At 41.6% G+C, this 18249-nt stretch overlaps 1 protein-coding gene across 3 annotated transcripts in view; it reads left to right on the forward strand.

Moving 5' to 3' along the window:
• Window positions 1-18249, forward strand: part of tspan9a (tetraspanin 9a) — a 167027-nt gene that overhangs the window by 141088 nt on the left and 7690 nt on the right. For all 3 annotated transcript variants that reach the window (XM_067589129.1, XM_067589131.1, XM_067589128.1), the window contains 5 exons: window positions 4390-4581; window positions 6847-6921; window positions 14843-14944; window positions 15209-15340; window positions 16365-16448. In XM_067589129.1, coding sequence (XP_067445230.1) covers window positions 4390-4581; window positions 6847-6921; window positions 14843-14944; window positions 15209-15340; window positions 16365-16448 — 585 coding nt within the window. The remainder of the gene's footprint in view (window positions 1-4389; window positions 4582-6846; window positions 6922-14842; window positions 14945-15208; window positions 15341-16364; window positions 16449-18249) is intronic.

Here is an 18249-nt window from a genome sequence, read left to right on the forward strand (position 1 = left end):
CTCAAAACTTCATAAACTCTTTCACAGGGGCATTCAGCCCTTGTGATGAGAGCAGCCACAGAGGACAGCAGTAATTTGACAAAAGCTGTCATTCTTTACGACAGGACGTGCTCCCATGGTGACCTCTCTGAGAGCTCAGAGTGTGAAAAGGTCAATGTCCTCCAACTTCCACACACACACACACACACACAGCACCCATCCAACCCTCAGACCCCCTTCTTCTCTGGGAGATTGAAGTGGGGTCCTGTCTTGGGTGGCTCTGTGTCACCGAGCCAGTTACTGCGGCAACTGATAATTCTCCAAGCCAGCCGCTCGGATGAAGGGTCAGCCTCTATTTTCTTCTTCTTCTCTCCCTCAAAGCTCAATATCTCTTTCTCTTATACACATCTCACGTGTCCATCCAATCTTTCTGGCTTTAATACCTTCTATCCCTGCTTCACACACCTTATGGTTGACCCCCTTCACCTCACCTTCCTGTTTGGAAAGTTGGCTCACAGTTTCTTCGCACAGTGTTATTGCAATTATTTTCACCCTGAGCTTGTTACAGGGCCCAAACAGCAGGGCCCCATTCATCCAGCTAGATAGAGTCACATCTCATGTCCTCCAATTTCCACCACCAAAAAGTGAATGTTATCCTCTACACCGCTCCTTTTGTCACCTCTCTCACAAATGACATTTAAACATTGGACTACATTTTGACTTGCCACAGAGGTGCTCACAAAATATTGCCTAACATGTATGAAAAGGTCACATATTCTCTCAGTGTGCTCTAAGTCTTTTTCATCGATTAAAAAAGAAAAAAAAAGACCTTGTATCAAGCATAATTACATGCACCCAGTGTAACGTCCCTCCTGCTAGAAGTGCTCTTAACTTTTTGAACTCAATTCAGCATTAAGAGCAGCCGGTTTTGTATTCCAGACTGCTAAGAATTTTTCATTATCATGGCTGGAAGATATGTTCCTATCAGCCTCAAATATGACTGAAACCTTCAAAGTGATAGATAGGAAGGAGGCATGTCTGCGCCGCATGTATGCATGGGAATATCAACAAGACAAAATAGAACATCAACAAGACAAAGCAGCCAAGTTGTTTTGACAGTGTTTCACTGTAATTAAAGCAGAAATACATATTTGAAAACCTAGAGTACTAAAAAGAGTCAACACTGTGTTGAAGCTTGTTAAAACTGAACTAGTTGTGGACCCGGCAAGCTGTCACCCATCATCCTCAGCTACTTAATGATGGGTCCGTGGCCTGTAAAGCTGCACACATGGAGTGAAGGGACAGTGAAAGTAGAGTAATTGCCCCGAGCACCTGTGCTGGTTGTTTCTATCTGCACAGATAATTGGTGTAGAGTCACACTGTGTCAAGTTCCATAGATAAGCTGGCAGATGGGGGGCCGCACCAACCAGCAAACAATCTTACGTAAACAATGGTAAGGTTGGTAGTACTGTGGGACATTCTTATTCAATGATTGGCAGATGATAAGTGTGTGATAAGAAGTGTGAACGCTGGTTTTAGATCGGAAAAGTCATTGCATCAGTCAGCGTGTTGACTTGCATCACGTCACCCAGATCGCAAACACATTGGAACGTTATTGCGTGAACTGTTGTTTTTGTATTTCCACATCCCTTGAAAATATGGTAATGGGGCAATTTATTCATCCAGCCCAAATGTTAATCATATCCCTGCTGCATCTACACTCAGATAACAATGACACTGCAGCACTTCCTTAATACTAAGTCTTCTCCATGACTCTTTACAAGCTTCTTCAGTATTTGGCCATTCCTTGATCCTTACCTACAAATGGGATATCAAAACATCCCACAATTAAAAGAGGATAAGGAGCTCAGCATCGAGGCACGGGGTCAACCTCGGTCATACACGCTAAGGTCAGATAATCAAAGGGGATTGGGGCTTATACTGTAGGTATATCCTGTGGCATCTTCTCAGAGGTCTGTTGACAGCATGTAGTAGTAGTATTAGTAGTAGTAGTAGTAGAAGCAGGACAGAGATTAGACTCCTGGTAGGCTCTAAAAGACAGATAAGACAGACTGAGCAGGGGGGCTGGGTGGTTTCACAGTCACTTAAAAGAGCGACACACTTGGCCGAGCTCCCTTCACTGGGCATTAAACACAATTAAGTGAAGGCACTGTATCCCTCCCCACCTGGACTCTTAAACCTCCTGGTTCTCCCCTCACTGGACCGTAAATCCACTCTATCTAGGTGGCCTCTTAAATTTACTATTCCTCCTTTGCTATCTCGAACCCTTACTTACGCTCTATATAATCTAGCCTCCTGAAGAGTGTCAGCTGTGATTCCATATATTAGCTGCTCTGCATAGGGACATGACCTTTACCAGCATATTCAATTGACGTTTTCATTCTCCTGTTTTTAATCAGGGAAGCATAAAGGGCCAGCAGGTGCCTCCCAGCGAATTCAGCTACCTCTGAATTATTTAGATGTTGGGTGATTGAAAGTCTGAAAGTCCACTGCACCCCTCTCTCTGTCTGTCTCAGGAGGGGTCTTACTCAGACCATTCATTCACATCCAGTTCGACTTTATTGTCATCCACGTGTGACTAAACAAGTGTCCTTCTCTCAGGGTCTGATAGACGGGCTCTGTTCACAGCCCCCCTCACCATCGACCCTGACAGTAGCGCTCAGACTTTGTTCATTAGAGCACTGGCTACAATCTTTCACGAAATCACACCCTGGGCAGCGCATTCAATCAGTGCAGGAATTTGAGCACTCTCAAACGGAGCTTTTATCTACTCTGAGTCATTCACATACAGCAGTCCTGATTCTTTCTCTCTGTGTCCTCACTTTTAATTGCATCTAGTCGTTTCTTAGTTCTCAGGAAAGCTCTTCTATCACTCATTTTCCTGTACTGAAGCATGCTCATCCAGGGAGGTCAACCCACACAAGGTCAAACCTCACTGCTGAAAGGTCACGGGTTAATGAGAGTGAAACTGCACATCTCTAACACTTGAGAGGGTGTTGCTTGGTCGGTTTATGTATCTACAGATCCTATAGGACTCATTAGACCCGAGGCTTCTCTCATCACCTCATGAAGCCTCCATCTGAAACCCCCATGTTACTCTTTCACATCATCACCTAACATCGCTGAGAGCCACTCAGCAGGCTTGTTATGTGCTTTAAGTCACTTTGTTTGCCTTTGTCAGACTAAAGCTACACTTCTTTATTCTTTAAGTGCTGCAGCACATTTCCAGGTATATTATCAGCTGTGCTGTTTGTCAGTTTAATTTTGTCAGCTCAAGAAAATTAGCGCAGTGTGTGGTGGATTCTTTATTATTCTCTATTTTATTCTGAAAGAGAACACGGTTGAGATTTAGCCACAATGCCTATCTGATGATGATGGTGTGTTTGTATACTGTATACTTTTTGTGTGTGGCTCAGTGTGTGTTTGCATGCACAGCAGGTTTCTTGTACATATTGCTGACAGGCATTTAAGCGTTCTGGAGCAGCGGTGCGAAGATGAGAAAGGAAGAAGGGAGCTCTGTGAATAAAGGGAAAGAAAAGGTGGCAGTGCAATGATTTACCATGGAGCCTTTCCATATTTTACATCATTTGGAATTTTTTTTATCCATGGTAAGATTGCCCTGGGTATTTTATTCCATTAGGTGCAGGCAAAAATGTCACCACTTTATATCCTAGCCTATATTTCATTGTGTGGTGGGCATGTTGTATGGTTCTTATCTCTGATAGATGGACCAACACATCAGCAGGCAGGGTGCTCCTTTCCGCCAATCAAAGCCTTCCATAAACACTTTCTTGCATTAATGGACTCACATTGCAGGCCATACACACATCAGCGGGGGGGCTGGCAAGGTGACAGAGTGAGATTAGGGAATTGCTCCCTCTAGGTGAAGTTCAAGTCCACTGCAGGGGATTTTGTAAAGCTTAGAAGTTTTCATTTTTTAGGGGGTTGGCAGTAATTACATCTCTGTTTGTTCTGGATTTAATGTAATCAGCTCAAATGTGCAAAACCAGCACGGCCCAAGTCCAATTTTTGCTCTAATCTCTTGCAGAGCAGTTATTGGCTTATCATAGTTGTAATTGGTGTAAAACCCCTTGTTTTTTGAGCAGTATTTGCTGTTGGATGACTGCGTGGGCAATTCCCTGGACAGCCAGGAAAATTAAGCCTGTTGCATTGGGCTTTTTGAGCTGGGACTTGTGTTCATTTAGAGCTAACCTTACTCTGGAGATTACTATATTGTTCCGAAGGTCTGTCATTGTGAGCAAAAATCAGCCTGGGGAGAGCTAAAAATGAATTTGGCTGTTAATAATTTCCGTAGCTAACCCTGAAGAGAGCGACTTACCTCTTGTTTTTTGTCTCACCTTGTCGTCTGTCTTATCTTTCTCCTTGCAGTTATGTGGCTGCGGGCTGCTCGGCGTTGGCATCTGGCTCTCTGTGTCGCAGGGCAGCTTCGCCACCTTCTCGCCCTCATCCCCCTCACTGTCGGCTGCCAACATGGTCATCGCCATCGGCGCCATCGTCATGGTAACAGGCTTTCTCGGTTGCCTGGGTGCCATCAAGGAGAACAAGTGCCTGCTTCTGAGCGTGAGTTTATCTACATACCTTCACAGTGTCTACACACACAGACGACTGTCCAGACATAAATGCACACACTGCACGTTCCCTCTTACACAGTCTCTCCTCCCTTTTTTTTCACATTTCCCTGTAGAACTCATGCAAATATTGACAGAAATGTCTTGTGGAGACACCCTCTGACATATATGTCTATACACCTACACACACTGGTCACAGGCCAGCGAGAACGCTGCAGCATATTTGTATTTTTCTTCCAAGTGGAATCACAGCAGACGTAGACTGGCAGGAGGAGTTCAGTCTGCATTGTATCAAACCTCAGGGGCTCTCAAAGGAAAATTAGAGCTGAGCAGTGGGATTCTCCCTTTCTGCAAATTAACACCAACGCATTCATGTCACTTCCATGGCTTTGGTCACAGCCCAGTGAAAGCGCTGTCAGTCAGGAGGCCTTTTGTGTCACCAACGTGGTTGAATTAGCACACTAAAGGCACTAGATAATTTTGTGCTCAATAATTGAGAATATTCTATTATTCATTACAAAGAATACTCTGTCTTGACATTGCACTGTTTGCCCAAAGCTGTACAAGTGTTTTATCTTAAGCACAAGTTAATTACAAAAGTTCGCCCAATGGAATGAGGTTGCATGGATCTGCTGCAAAAAAAAGAAAGAAAAAACTTTCATGTATAGAAACTTTAAACGAGAACTGGAGTTGGGGCTTTGGGTACTTAACATCACAAACAGTTCAATCCCTTGAAGCTCTTGCATCAGTCAAAAGCCCCACCAAATCCTCAGTGTTGGACATGGCTTCCTTCACCTGCCTAACAACTGTGAAGCAGAGAGAGGGAGAGAGCAGAGAGCAGGGGGCGAGAAAGAAGACTGAAATGAGAAAAAAAAAGAGAGACTTAATGGAAAATGTAAAAGTTCTGATGTTTCTCATTAAGTCACTTGCCACATCTGTGTATGGCGGCATTTTTTTTATATCAGCCGCAATAATTCTGTTTTGAGCAGGGGTGTCTGTTAGTTGCTATTGTTGCTTTTTTTTCTTAGCCTGTCTATCAAACCCAACACACCGGGGGGGGGGGGAATGCAAGATCTGAAAACATCAGAGTGGGTTTAGATTTCCTGGAGCAAACAGACCTGAGCGTCTACCTTGACATATTATCTCTGAAGTTACTCTGTGGACAACTCTCTGCAAAGGATTAATCCTTTGCAGTGAATTTTCAGTTTGTTTTTGTCTTTGCCAAAAATTCTTCACTGAGAAAATAAAAGGAAAAAAAAAAAACAAAGTGGGAAATAAATAAAATATCCAACTGAAACGGCAAGCCTCGAAACCTTGAAAGTGTGAATTGCTAGCAAATGAGAACATATGCCCACAAAGCAGCGCATGCATGTGACTGCGCACACACATATTTTCATATTTTCAGTGCCAACAGAGCACCACCAGAAGCTGTTCCTTTAACTTTTAACACCAGGAAAAACCAACTGTGAGAAACCAGCTGTGAATGCACAACAATGATACACTAAACTGGCAACTCAGACATCCCACCAACAGCAAACTGTCGTTAACTATTTCATTTGGGCCTCGACACAAATAATAGCCTACCCCTTCCTCCCAAATGAGTTTGTTATTAATGGTGTTTTCTAAAAATCTAGGTTTGCGTGCCTCTTCCCATGCTGTGCTGAAGAGCTTGGTAAATATTGAGCTGAAGCGGAGTCAAGTAGGGAGAAGAGAATAGTAGATGAGATACGAGGCTGTGTTATAAATTAATCTTAGGAGGTCTTAAAACCCTTTTTTCCTCCTTCTCACACGTTCACGAACCCTCCGGCACTTAGATTCTCCTATTTTCCTCCCTCTGTCACTCCCCCACTCTTCCTTCATCTCCCTTTTTCTGCCTTTCCTTATCTCATTTGAGTGTTTTTTCGTGTGTGTTGCTATATTTTATTTTTGAAGAATCTGGGTTGCTCTATATTCCACTCACAGACTGAAATCAGTAACTGTAGCCTTAACCTAAATTGACTGATTATGTTGCTTTCCATGTATAGTACAGAAGGAATCAAATGCATTACAAATCTCAGATGTAGAGTTTATAATGAGGTGCACGAACACTGTCATCTACAGACCAGTCAAACATTTGGACATACTTTCCCATCCCCGCGAATGAGAAAGTGTTTCTCAAAATTTATATTGGACATGTTTTCATTGGCTTGACAAGGTAGATTTACAATACTGCCAAAGCAATTGTTAAAACAATACTCTCTCTCCTTTTCTCTGACAGTTCTTCATTGTCCTGCTGATAATTCTCCTGGCAGAGCTCATATTACTCATCCTGTTCTTTGTGTACTCAGATAAGGTAAGTTAATTTTGTTTTCGATGTTGTGTCTGAGCGTTAAACCTTACATCTGTTATTGTTCCTGTTAACTCGCTAATATTTTCTTTATGCAGTCTAGCTCTTAGCCACAGCAAATCCATAGTATGAACTCATTTTGCCAAGGCAGCGAGGCGTACATTGCAGTTTGAAGTCTTGAACAGTTAATGTCTATAAGCTTGTACACACACACACACAAACACAGGACTTCACACAAATGCACAAAGCAATAAAAAGTGTGAGTGTGATAAACATATCCGTGTTCCAGCTGCTTCCGGGTGTCCGGGTTTCCTCTCTTATATTTGCTCGTTTCTCATGCTGGAGGTTGAATGTCTTCATTCTGCCATTAACCCAGCAGTCAAAGGTTAGGCCCCAAAATGCAGGCCAATCCCTACCAGTTGGCTCCCTGTAATTGGTCCCAAGCACATTTCCCATGACCCCTGCTTGGACTCAAGTCAGGTGTGTGTGTGTGTGGTGACAACAGATGCCGATATGTAAAGCTCTGGAGATTATTGCTATCCATGAGCAGACTACATCATTCTCCGTGTTCAATCAAATCACTCCACAAATATTTCAGCCTGAAGTCGACAAATGTCTTGCGCAGGACAAGCAATCTGTTTTCAAGGACACATCATTGATAGATCCATCTATTTATATATTCAAAGTCTCTATGTTGCAGGCCCCAGGGGCTGTCGGTTAATTCTCCCTTTTTGTTCTGAGGTTATTGCTCAAACTTAGTCTCTCAGGCAGATAAAGGAATTCATTTAGCAACCAATCCACTCTCAGATTTGGATCAGGTCTCCAAGGCACACCCTGTCAGGAGTAAATATGTCTGTTGCCTTATCTCCAAAATATTACCGGCTCAACTTTGGAAAAAAAAAAAATTCTTCCAAACCTTGATCCCTCCAGTGGAATTTAAATAGAGTGCCTCTTGAATTCACGGCAGCACCTTACTATCACCTGTGAAGTCAGGAGATAGCCCATGTAGGGTTGAGAGTTTCTTGTATATAAAATGAAATGAGTCTACGTTAGTCAGGGATAGGATTTACGTCTCATTCACACCAGTTCCAGTAAATAGCAATCAAATTTTATGTTTCCCCTATCTTGCAGAATTACAGTGTGTTTATCCTGGCTTAGACCTAATGGGATGTGAAACCACGATAATGCTGATCGCTACCAAATAAATTTTTCTTTATTGGTCTTCAGATGTCATTGGAAAGCAAGGCTATTACAGCAAATTATGTGTTATTGGAGATGGCATTTTCAGACCGCCTCCAAATAAGATGTCCTGCAAATTTTAGGAAATTATCTGGTGCTATTACTGAGATGGCATTATATGTCAAAGAATGTCAAGATTAGTTGAAGGACAATCGGTGTCCATTACACAAGAACTTCAGATATTGCTCTCTTTTTTTTTTTTCTTCTTCTCTCAGCTTGCCTCTCTCCAGTCAGATCTAGTATGCTGTGTGAGGCTCTCCTCATACTCTGCTACAGGCTGTGATCAGAGGAATCACTAATTCACTTCTCCTATTTGATCTTCTAATCACAAGGCATTTATTAACAAGTCTGGAAGACATACAGTAGTTGGCAGCTTTTAAACGTGTATCGACAGAGGCCTGCAAAACAGATATTTTAGTCTTTCAAATAGGTCATCTTTAAGTCATGAGTGACGCCTCTGCAAACTGTGATCCTTCCGGGTGACAAGCTGTTGAAGAGATGTGTGGAAGAGGGGAACATATAGTTTTGCTGAAGGAACACATTTTTTTCACTGCTTTCATTTAGTTAGCCTGTCTTGCACCCATTTTTGCCTTTCCACCCGCTTAATCCTGCTTAAGACGTACTCTTCTTTCTCCTTAATGGAGAATTTCTCTCTCTTCCTCACCCCAGTAGTCTTGCCTCCAGGTATGGCTTGTGTAAAGGTACTCCTTTCCCTCCACAGCCCAGTGGAGTTAAGCACTCTGATTAAATGCCATGTACAGGCCGTAGTATAATAAAGGTTGGCCCTGCAGTTAGCAACCAGCTGACTACAGCAGATGGCTGGGCCACAAACCAGATTACAGTCATCCGTCTTTAACGCTGTGACCTCATTGTGCCTCCGTCGACCCAACACACAGAGCCGAACAGCGGTGAAGGTTTATTAGCTCAGAACGAGGAAGCAGAACCTGGCAAGCAGAGAAGAGGAAGCAACAGAGCATGTACATGGGAATGTAGGGAGGAAGGGAAACAAAGAAAACTCAGGAGGGAGGAAGGTATGGAGGGAAAGAAGGTGGAGAAAGGGAAAGGGAGGTGAGATATTTAAGGCATGAAAGGAAAGGAGGAGGAATGTGTTGGGGTGGTAAGTTGAAGTGAGGGAGAAGACATAAAACATAAAAATAGTGTAAAGGGTGGATTAAAAGGGGACATATGTGGCAGAAGTGACGTGAGGTGTCACTGTAAAACAAGGATGTCAAGAAGGTTAGTCCAACAAAACACTGGTTCGGAAAGTACTTAAGGCTAGCTAACTAACAACCCAACAAAGCAGCAGACAAATACAGCCATGTGCCATTTGTGTATAGGCAGAAATATGTTCAATCCCTGACTTTACTTTATTTTTTGGGGCCAATTACAGAGTAGTAGCGGGGGTCTCCCCCATGCACTGTCGAGTGCCCTGGCCTCAGGCTACCCAGCACACGCTTGTAGAGCAACTGAGGGAATTAAGTATCCCGTTTAATGATGTGCTGTTGGGGACCTCTGGCTCCGATGCTGTTTCTCTCTACATCATTTATTATACTTTCAGGGCAGTTAGCTCACGCTCTTGTCCAGACTATGCAATGAGAGCAACAGCATAATATTGTTAGCCACAGTTCTTAGGGTCCAAGGAATCAAAGGATTTGATGATTAGAGCCAACGTGCCCTGACAGTAAACATGTGAAAAATGAGCTTGTAAGAGTATAAAAGTACTTAACATTCTAAAAGAGGTATAGTAGAGAGTGAATGTAACAAATCTGATGTGAAAAAAGGAAGATTAAGTGTGGTAACGGGAGTTTATCCTTGAAGAGTGTACAACTAATGATGGAAGATGGGGTGTGACTGACTGTTCTGACGGCAGGATATAACTTCTAGTATTTGGTTGTGAAGAAACACTCTGCATACTGTTGCAGTTGACTGGAGAGAAGCCAACAGTGCCTCCGAGATCTGACAAAGCATGACAAAGAAAAAAAAAAGGCTTGCTTACTTTCATTTGAAGAAACAGTAAGACAAGTGGCAATTTGTTCTGGATTGTGTAGTTGTTTAAGACTTCACAGAATGAGTCATGTTTAAAGATTGAAGATGAGAGGGGTAAAATGAGCAGAGTAGAAAAGGGAATAGAAATTTGAGTAGTCCTGCAGTGGAAATATGGTCTCTTTATTCATTTATCCTCTATTTTAAAATCTCATAGTATTAGGGATTTATAATGGGGAGGAGCACAGGTCCATGCCAGCGAACTGGCATTTTCCTGGGGTGCACTCAGGTTATCTTACGCAGTCTGCTGCCCACTTACTCTGAGCAGGTCCACAGGTCGGCAAACTTATGTTCAATAATATTTTCAGTACTTTATTTGGTGAAGGCAAACCCATATAAACCTCTCTATAAATCACACAAACCTTTTTATTCATGCTTTGCTCATCTTTCCATGTCAATTCTACATTTTTCAACCAGCAGAAGTGTGATCACACAGAGAAACAAAGTTTTAGTGTCGCTGTAATGATGTCATCCACAACGGCTAGTATCCAATACTGCCTTGATGTTACCCTGCCAGTTCGCTGTGCACAGATGCAAAAATAGAGCCCTAGAGCCATAGTTTTACCATCAGGATTATTGTGGAGTCTGCTTTAATGGAAAATTCCAGGTTATAGTTATGAAAAGTAATGCACTTTAATTCATATCATATTCATGAGGACAATACTGTGTCAAACTTTACTGAATATAACCATATTCATATTTAAAATTCAAATATGGTGCTGTGGTGAAAATAAGCCACAGACTTTAATAGAATCACTTCCAAAAACTTGTGATTTCCATATGATCTCACATGAACCATCACGGGTATGCACTGGGCTTTATATATATATATATAGTTAGAATGTATATGTTATTATGTGTACAGTATAGAGCTACAATGATAAGTCTATTGACAGAAAATTAGTCAGCAACTATTTTGATAATTGAATATAAATTTTCATCATTTTTAAGCAAACATGCTTTTATATAATCGTACACGGAAAATCTTCGTGTTTTTGACTTTTGTTTGGACAAAACAAGACATTTTAAGACATCACCTTGGTTTGTGGGAGATTTAATGGACATTTTTCACTATTATCTGATATTTAATAGACTAACAATTTATCAAGAAAATAATCTGCAGATTAATAGATGATGAAAATAATCGTTCATTGTAGCCATAGCACAGTATGTGTCAAGAATCTGCCCTGGTAGTCTGGGAAGGTCAATCTCTAAATAAAGGAATACATGTTTAATTTAAGACATTTTTCAGTGAGAACTGACTGTTCTTCACTTTTTTTCTTTGACCAAAGCCTCAGTTGTCCTTCAGTTCTACATAGGTTCCTGCGTCAGTGTGCACAGAAGGTGGCAGAGTACTAAAAAATTGTATCTGGCTATATCTTTATACTTTTTTTTATTTCACATATGAGCTGTTTTTTTATGTAGTTGGCTTCTTTTTCATAGTGGTAATATACTGAATGCATCACCTTCATAATCTGTTGAGAGGGTTTTGTGTGTGTGAAATTTCACTACAGAGACGTTGGAATTCAACACAGTAACATCATTTGAAGATTGCAATTGCTCGAAGTGATAAACAGGAGTCGAATAAGTGAATAAAATTCACACAATACACTAATTGCTCTTCGATGCACCCATCACACCACCTACTGTAAATAAGCAATCATTTCTTGTGCTGTGTGAAAAATTCTAAATGCTTCACAGCATTCACCAAACTGCCATCTGAGACAGCAGTTGTTAGCTAGTTGTCCTCAGAGGCAAAACTAATGAGAAGAGGCAGAATAAATACAAGGGAATCAAGTCTTAGATAAAACTCACATATTTCTTACTTGTCCTTCCAGGGCAGAATGTGACCTTTACTGTCTGAACAGGAAGATTGGAATTTTTGATGCATATTCAACATGAAATAACTGACAAAAAGATCAGAATTTTCACATTTTTGAAAATTGGAGCAGTCAGCTCAGTCATGGTTATGTAGCCTGCTAATGAGTTAGCAGCATGGCTCTGTGTCAGCTCACTGACAGGTCCCAGTGTACCTGGTCCCTCAGGTGTTTACATGTCACCAGATCTGGAGCCCAATTCTGACAGTAGGGATGTTGATGTTGCTTGAATTTAGCACTTTGTGCTAGAATCACATGAAAGCAAACAAATGTGCATGGGAGACTTTGGTAAAGTTGAAAAAGGGATTGTTCAAAGCATAAAACAAACAGAAAAGAACTTCAATACCTTTGGTATGCATTTGGTAATTTCAACACTGACTGGGTTTACTGTATTATTACAGTGTCTTAGTGACAGGTGTTTATCAGACAATCCACCACCCACTCTCTGTTCTGTGCTGGTGTGCAGTGACAGAAAACAAACACCAATTTGGATAGAAAGCCCACGCCTTCCTCTGCCCTGTCAACATGTATATCTGCACTGTTTCCTCTGATCTCTCCCTTTTCTTCCTTTTTGTGATTCTTGTGTGTTCTCCCGGGTAGCCGAGCTGAACCCTGTAGACTTCTGTGATGAATGTGCTGCCCTGTTTTGCTGAACTTGGACTTGGTCAGCCCAGAGGAAAGCACCAGTTTATTTATTTAATGAGAAGTATGAGCTGTGTCTCAGGGCTTTGTCAATATGCCTCATAAGATATTGCATTGATGCTCTGTGGCAACTTTCAGAGAAAACTTACCAGGAGTTAGATGTTGCTGAAGTAAGGCGTTTGTGAACCATTTCCACTACTAGCAACACGAGCTTCAGTCAAGACGTTAGTTTTCCTCATCAGAAAAAAAATAGGCTAATGCAACAACGATGTGTTTGTATCTGTTCCTTTTGCATGGAGAAAATGGGTCAGAGTGTTGCATGATCAAATTCCTGTTTGTTCTGCAGTCATTTGTCTGCCTCTCGTTAGCGGTAAATCTGGATCATTAAGTTTAATTTCAGGCTGTAACAAAGACTTCCACACATGAAATAGAAGATGTGCAGAGACTTATTTGGAGAATCAGAAGATGATTTTTTATTGTAGTAGGGGGCCCCCTGCTCTTTAGTGACTGAGTTACTGCAAGGAGTCAGTAATGAGCGAGCAGCATCACATATAGCCTAGATGGAGAGGAGAAGATGGAGGATAGAAACAAAGTAAGAGGCAGAGATTGATGATACTGCTCTTCATCTCATTTTCCTGCACAAGGACAGATATGGTGGGGCCTGCAGCCTGAGGTGCAACACACAGATATGCTCCTCTGCGTCAGCAAAGTTACAGAATGAGAAAGAAGAATGTGATTTGAAATGATACTAATCTTATTTCAAAGGTTTTAGAGGAGGTTTTAAATGGGTTTTGCATGATTAATGATTACTAAAGCACTTTATTACTAGGGAAACTTTAATTACCCAGTAAAAATCAGTTTGACTTTTATGTTTAATTCAGCAAATAGTTTCCTTATGCCTTGCAGCTCAGAAAACAAGGGTTTGAGGCTTTTTCTTCCCACCAATAAATTGCTGAACCACTTAATTTAAAGCTTAATCTAGTTTTCTGTATGATCAAAGAAAAGCTTGATTTGTCCCCTACAGTAGATACAGTACAGTATACAGAATACAGATTTTTGCTGAGCTACACAGGCAATTAGTCAAGTGACATTAAATTTGTATTTCTCTTGTAAAAGCAGGCTGACATTATCTAGTGGCCTGCTTCAATTTTCCTGCTTCTGTTATTTTTTTTTTTTTACTGAGGGGTTTACAGAGCAGAACAGAAGTCTCTGAATAAAGAAATTGGAGAGTATGAAAGCACCTTGTGGTGTCAGGCAATGACAAATGTAACGCTGCTTCTCATAGTCTGCAGATTTTATTTATTTTTTTCCCAGGCACAATCTTAGGCCCTAAGCTTTAACTGTTAAAGCAAGTTGCGTTCCTTGTGTTGTGCTATAAGTGCCTGTGAAGATGTAGTAGATGCAGTAAGCTGTAGTAGTAGCCTGTGTAGATGAAGTACAGCATAGCTCTGGCAGTACATGTAATTTTTCCACCAATAATTACCCCATATCTGAGGCGCCTCTCAATCTGTCCTGGCAGTTAGCAGATCCCCACGGGCAAAGTGAACTGCAGGAGAACTAAAGCCCTGATTTTGTATCTCATTAACACATCCATTGAGATATTAATCTCCATCAGACATGGCACAACCCTGAGCACAACGTTGGGGTTCAGTCAAGAGGAAAACGATTTGCTGGCTTTATGAAAGGGCATGTTGAAGCTGTGTGTGTAGAGTGAAGTGGCACATGAAGTGTCAGATCTGCTATCATCATGCAAAAGTCCACCATAGTACTAGAGCAGGAAAAAAAGGTTACCTGTTACTGAGCTGTGTAAGTCACTGTTTAGTAGTATTAGCTGTCTGTGTATAGTTTTCATCATGATTAGTCAGTTCATGAAGGAATACATGATTAATCCTCTAAAAACACCGAAAAGCACTTCACTACACACCAAAGACACCACCATTATCATCTGTGTCTGTGTGAGAATGACATTGACAGATTCAAAAGAGCAGAATTAGTGTCTCTTACAAACACTCAAGCCTAGGCTGCCTGCTTCAATATAAAGACTACAATTAATCCTATAATGCAATTCACATTAAATGCAATATCAAGCTCTATAACCGTGGCTGTTGTTGTCTTTTCATCCCCAGGTGAGTGATAATGCTAAGCAGGATCTGAAGGATGGGCTGGCTCTCTACAACTCAGAAAACAACCTAGGTCTGAGAAACGCCTGGAACATCATCCAGGCTGAGGTAGGCAACACCGAACATGATACGTAAAAGCAAAGTTCTACTGAAATATTCCAGTTAATGTGTTTGCTGGCTTGTAGCTGTAGAATTAATGCAATATTAAATGTCAAAGCTGGATGTTAAAGTATGTTTCGCTCCATTACTGTAGCCCTCCAAAGCAAGGGACTAATTATAATACTTACATTAAAGTTAGTTTGAGGTCTCCCTGGACTGACAGGAAGCATTAACCAATCTGATGTATGTGTGTGTGTGTTTGGGCATGTACAGTGGAAGTGCTGCGGTGTGATAGCGTACACTGATTGGCACGAGGCCCTCAAGGAGAAGGTTGTTCCTGACCGCTGCTGCCAGGAGCATTACCAGGACTGTGGGCGTAACACCACCAACATGTTCTGGAACAGGGTGAGTTGACACTGACTGTGACGTGAATGCAAACATGTTTTTTAGTTGTACACACAGTATGATGATAGGACGCTAGTGGTATCAACCAGATCCATACAGCCTTGTCCTTCTTTTCAATTTATGTGTGAAGTTGTGTTTGTATACGTGGCTTTAAATAATTACTATGTTGATTTAAGACACCATGACTGATATGATTCACGGGGGACATAAAAATCATAAATCTTATACAATTTTAATCTTCAGTCCATCTGTTCACTAGTTCATTTTACAACTCACTGTATGTATACAGAGGACTTAAAGTAGTTTTACTCATTGCTTAATTCTGATCACGCTGACTCTTTTTTCCATTATGCATGAGACAACAGCTCCTTTTTCTCAAAAACCTTGCAGCACAGTGTTCACCAATCTCCCCCCATTACAAGTCTAATCTGTTATTGGTCTGGCATGTGGTTTCTTTGGTCCAAAGTAGGATTAAAAGCTGTAATATAATTGCCAAAATGAGAATAGGCAGACATTGAGTCGGCCCATTGGGAAGGCGCAGCTCTAAAAGCTTGTGTGTAATCCTGCCCAGAAGAGACAGCGGCCACACACTACACAGTTAAGTCTTACATGCTGCCTCAGCACCCGCACTCGGGAAGGGGCATTACTTTGCAGCTGAAACCAACGCTAGGTCATTTACCCCCACGGCTCTGCTAGTGAGCAACCTCTGAATGAACCCAGATGCGAATACATTTAGAAGCTCTGGATTATGTACCTGCAGTGTTAATGCACACGTCTGCCCATATGTCCCACAAGTCTGGATATAAAAGTCGTCACTCATGGGTAATTCACTTGTTTTAACACCTCACCTCGTAGTTCTTTCATCCGAAGGAACATTTCAAACGCAAAAGATGCATTTATCCTGGAAAAATGTAAAGTGGCTGGTTGAGTTTTTCTAGGTGATCAAACTGAAGTGACATGGTTCCTCTGCCACACTGAAAATGGTATGAAAGTGGTTTCCTTACAAGCTTTTGTTCCATTTCAGGGCTGCTTCGAGAAAGTGGAGGAATGGCTGGATGACAACAAGCACCTGCTGGGAACCATAGGCATGGTCATTTTGGTAGTGCAGGTAGGGAGGCTTAATGATAAAGAGTTCTTTTCTTCCTCAATTTTTTTCCCTCCCTTTTTCTTTGTGTCTTGGTGCATTCGTCTGTGTCTGCCTTTCTGGCAACATTTTAAAATAAAGCCAGTGCATCCAGTGGCCTCCAGTCTAAGCATGTCACCATCTTCCACTGAGAAAGTTATGAGGTCTGTGCTCGGTGGGCGTTCTTGGCACCCACACAACTTGAAATGTTGAAGCCACTGTGTTCTGCACCCTGATCTCGTCTGGGAGAATCAAAGACACTCGGCTCTGTGCCAAGCAGGCTGTGGCCATATATAAGGATCCATCAGAAGATAAGAGAGCGGCGATACTGAATATAGAGGAGCAGGTATAGAGTCATAGATTAAAAGCGCTGTAGGGAGGGGTGATAGATATTCCTCCTGCGGTACTGTTTCTCTTCTTGTTGCGAACACTGCTTTATGTCCCTCTGTGCAGTCAGCGTCTCACTGTCTTTGCAGTAGTTTTTTTCATTTTGTTGGAGGTTGAGTGTTTGCATTTGCTCCAGACAGCAAGTATACATACTGTACAGACGTTTGCTGTCGCTAGCTAGAAACATATGCACCAACCATGTATGCCTGTGCTGTGTGACAACTTCACAACTACAGGTATTAAACACATGTACAAACAAATCTTAAACATAGAATCTTCAAAGTGAACTGAATATACTGAATCATCATTGTCACTGACTGAATCAGTAGCTTTTAGCTCAGCTCACTGGTGACTTTAGGCACCGTTTTTGGCTCAGCAGTGATGCACAGATGTTGCTGTCTGGTTGAAAGCTTACTGAAAGACAGCGGAAGCCACATAAACAATCATGATGTGATAACACTTGCAAACAGGTAGCTGCTGAGCTAATAACTTCTAGATCACACACTGTTCTTGCAGAGGCCTTGTTTTGAACAGAACTGACAGTAACAGCTTGAACAGGCAACAAACTTAAGACTGAAGACAGAATCAGTGCGAGCGTTACCAACAGTGATGCATTCAATTATTGATATAGTATGTACTGAAGTGCATGTGAACTGTGAAGTGATTGCTTGCTTCAGGAAAAAGAAATTATATTAGTCAGTGACTACAGATCCTTGAATTGTGATTGTGATTTCCATCTCTCCTCACAACTCACTAGGAGTCTCTACCTTTTTCTCAGCACAGAAGTTGAAACATGCTCACCTTACATGTGTGCATCAACACCTAGGATGAATCACCATATATTGAATCCTTCTTGCATCTTTCTATTGACATTGTATGTAATATTGACATGCCTAGAGATCCGTTTAGGTTCGGTTTGAACACTTCTTATGTACCGCTCCAAACCTTGAACAAGCTATCTATCTGTGCTGCTTGTCCATTTAATCTTTTCTTTCCCCTACCTGACATTCTTGACTGCATTTGGCCTTGTAATCCTTATATTTCACCCTGGCAGCCCCTACTATGAGGTTCATATCACGCACAAATTGAGATACATGTGTAGCTCTCCACAATTCTTTCTTGCTTTATGTTCCCTGCCCTCCCTGACCTGATATTACTGTCAAGTCTTCAGTCTGTAATATATCGTTCCATGATTCATTCAGAGCAACTTTTATAAGATTCTGCACAATTATACTGTCCTTAGGGGAAGATGGTGCTTGAGCTTTAGTCAGTTCACAGCCGCACTGAGGTAAAGTCAGTTCACACATTCCTCCTACACTCACATGCATTTATTTTAATGGAGCGACTCTTTTATTTAGGTCTGACACTATCTCTTACCTCTCTGTTCATTTCTTCTCCA

This window comes from Thunnus thynnus, chromosome 5 (genome assembly GCF_963924715.1).
Source record: "Thunnus thynnus chromosome 5, fThuThy2.1, whole genome shotgun sequence".
In the NCBI taxonomy this organism is placed as follows: domain Eukaryota; kingdom Metazoa; phylum Chordata; class Actinopteri; order Scombriformes; family Scombridae; genus Thunnus; species Thunnus thynnus.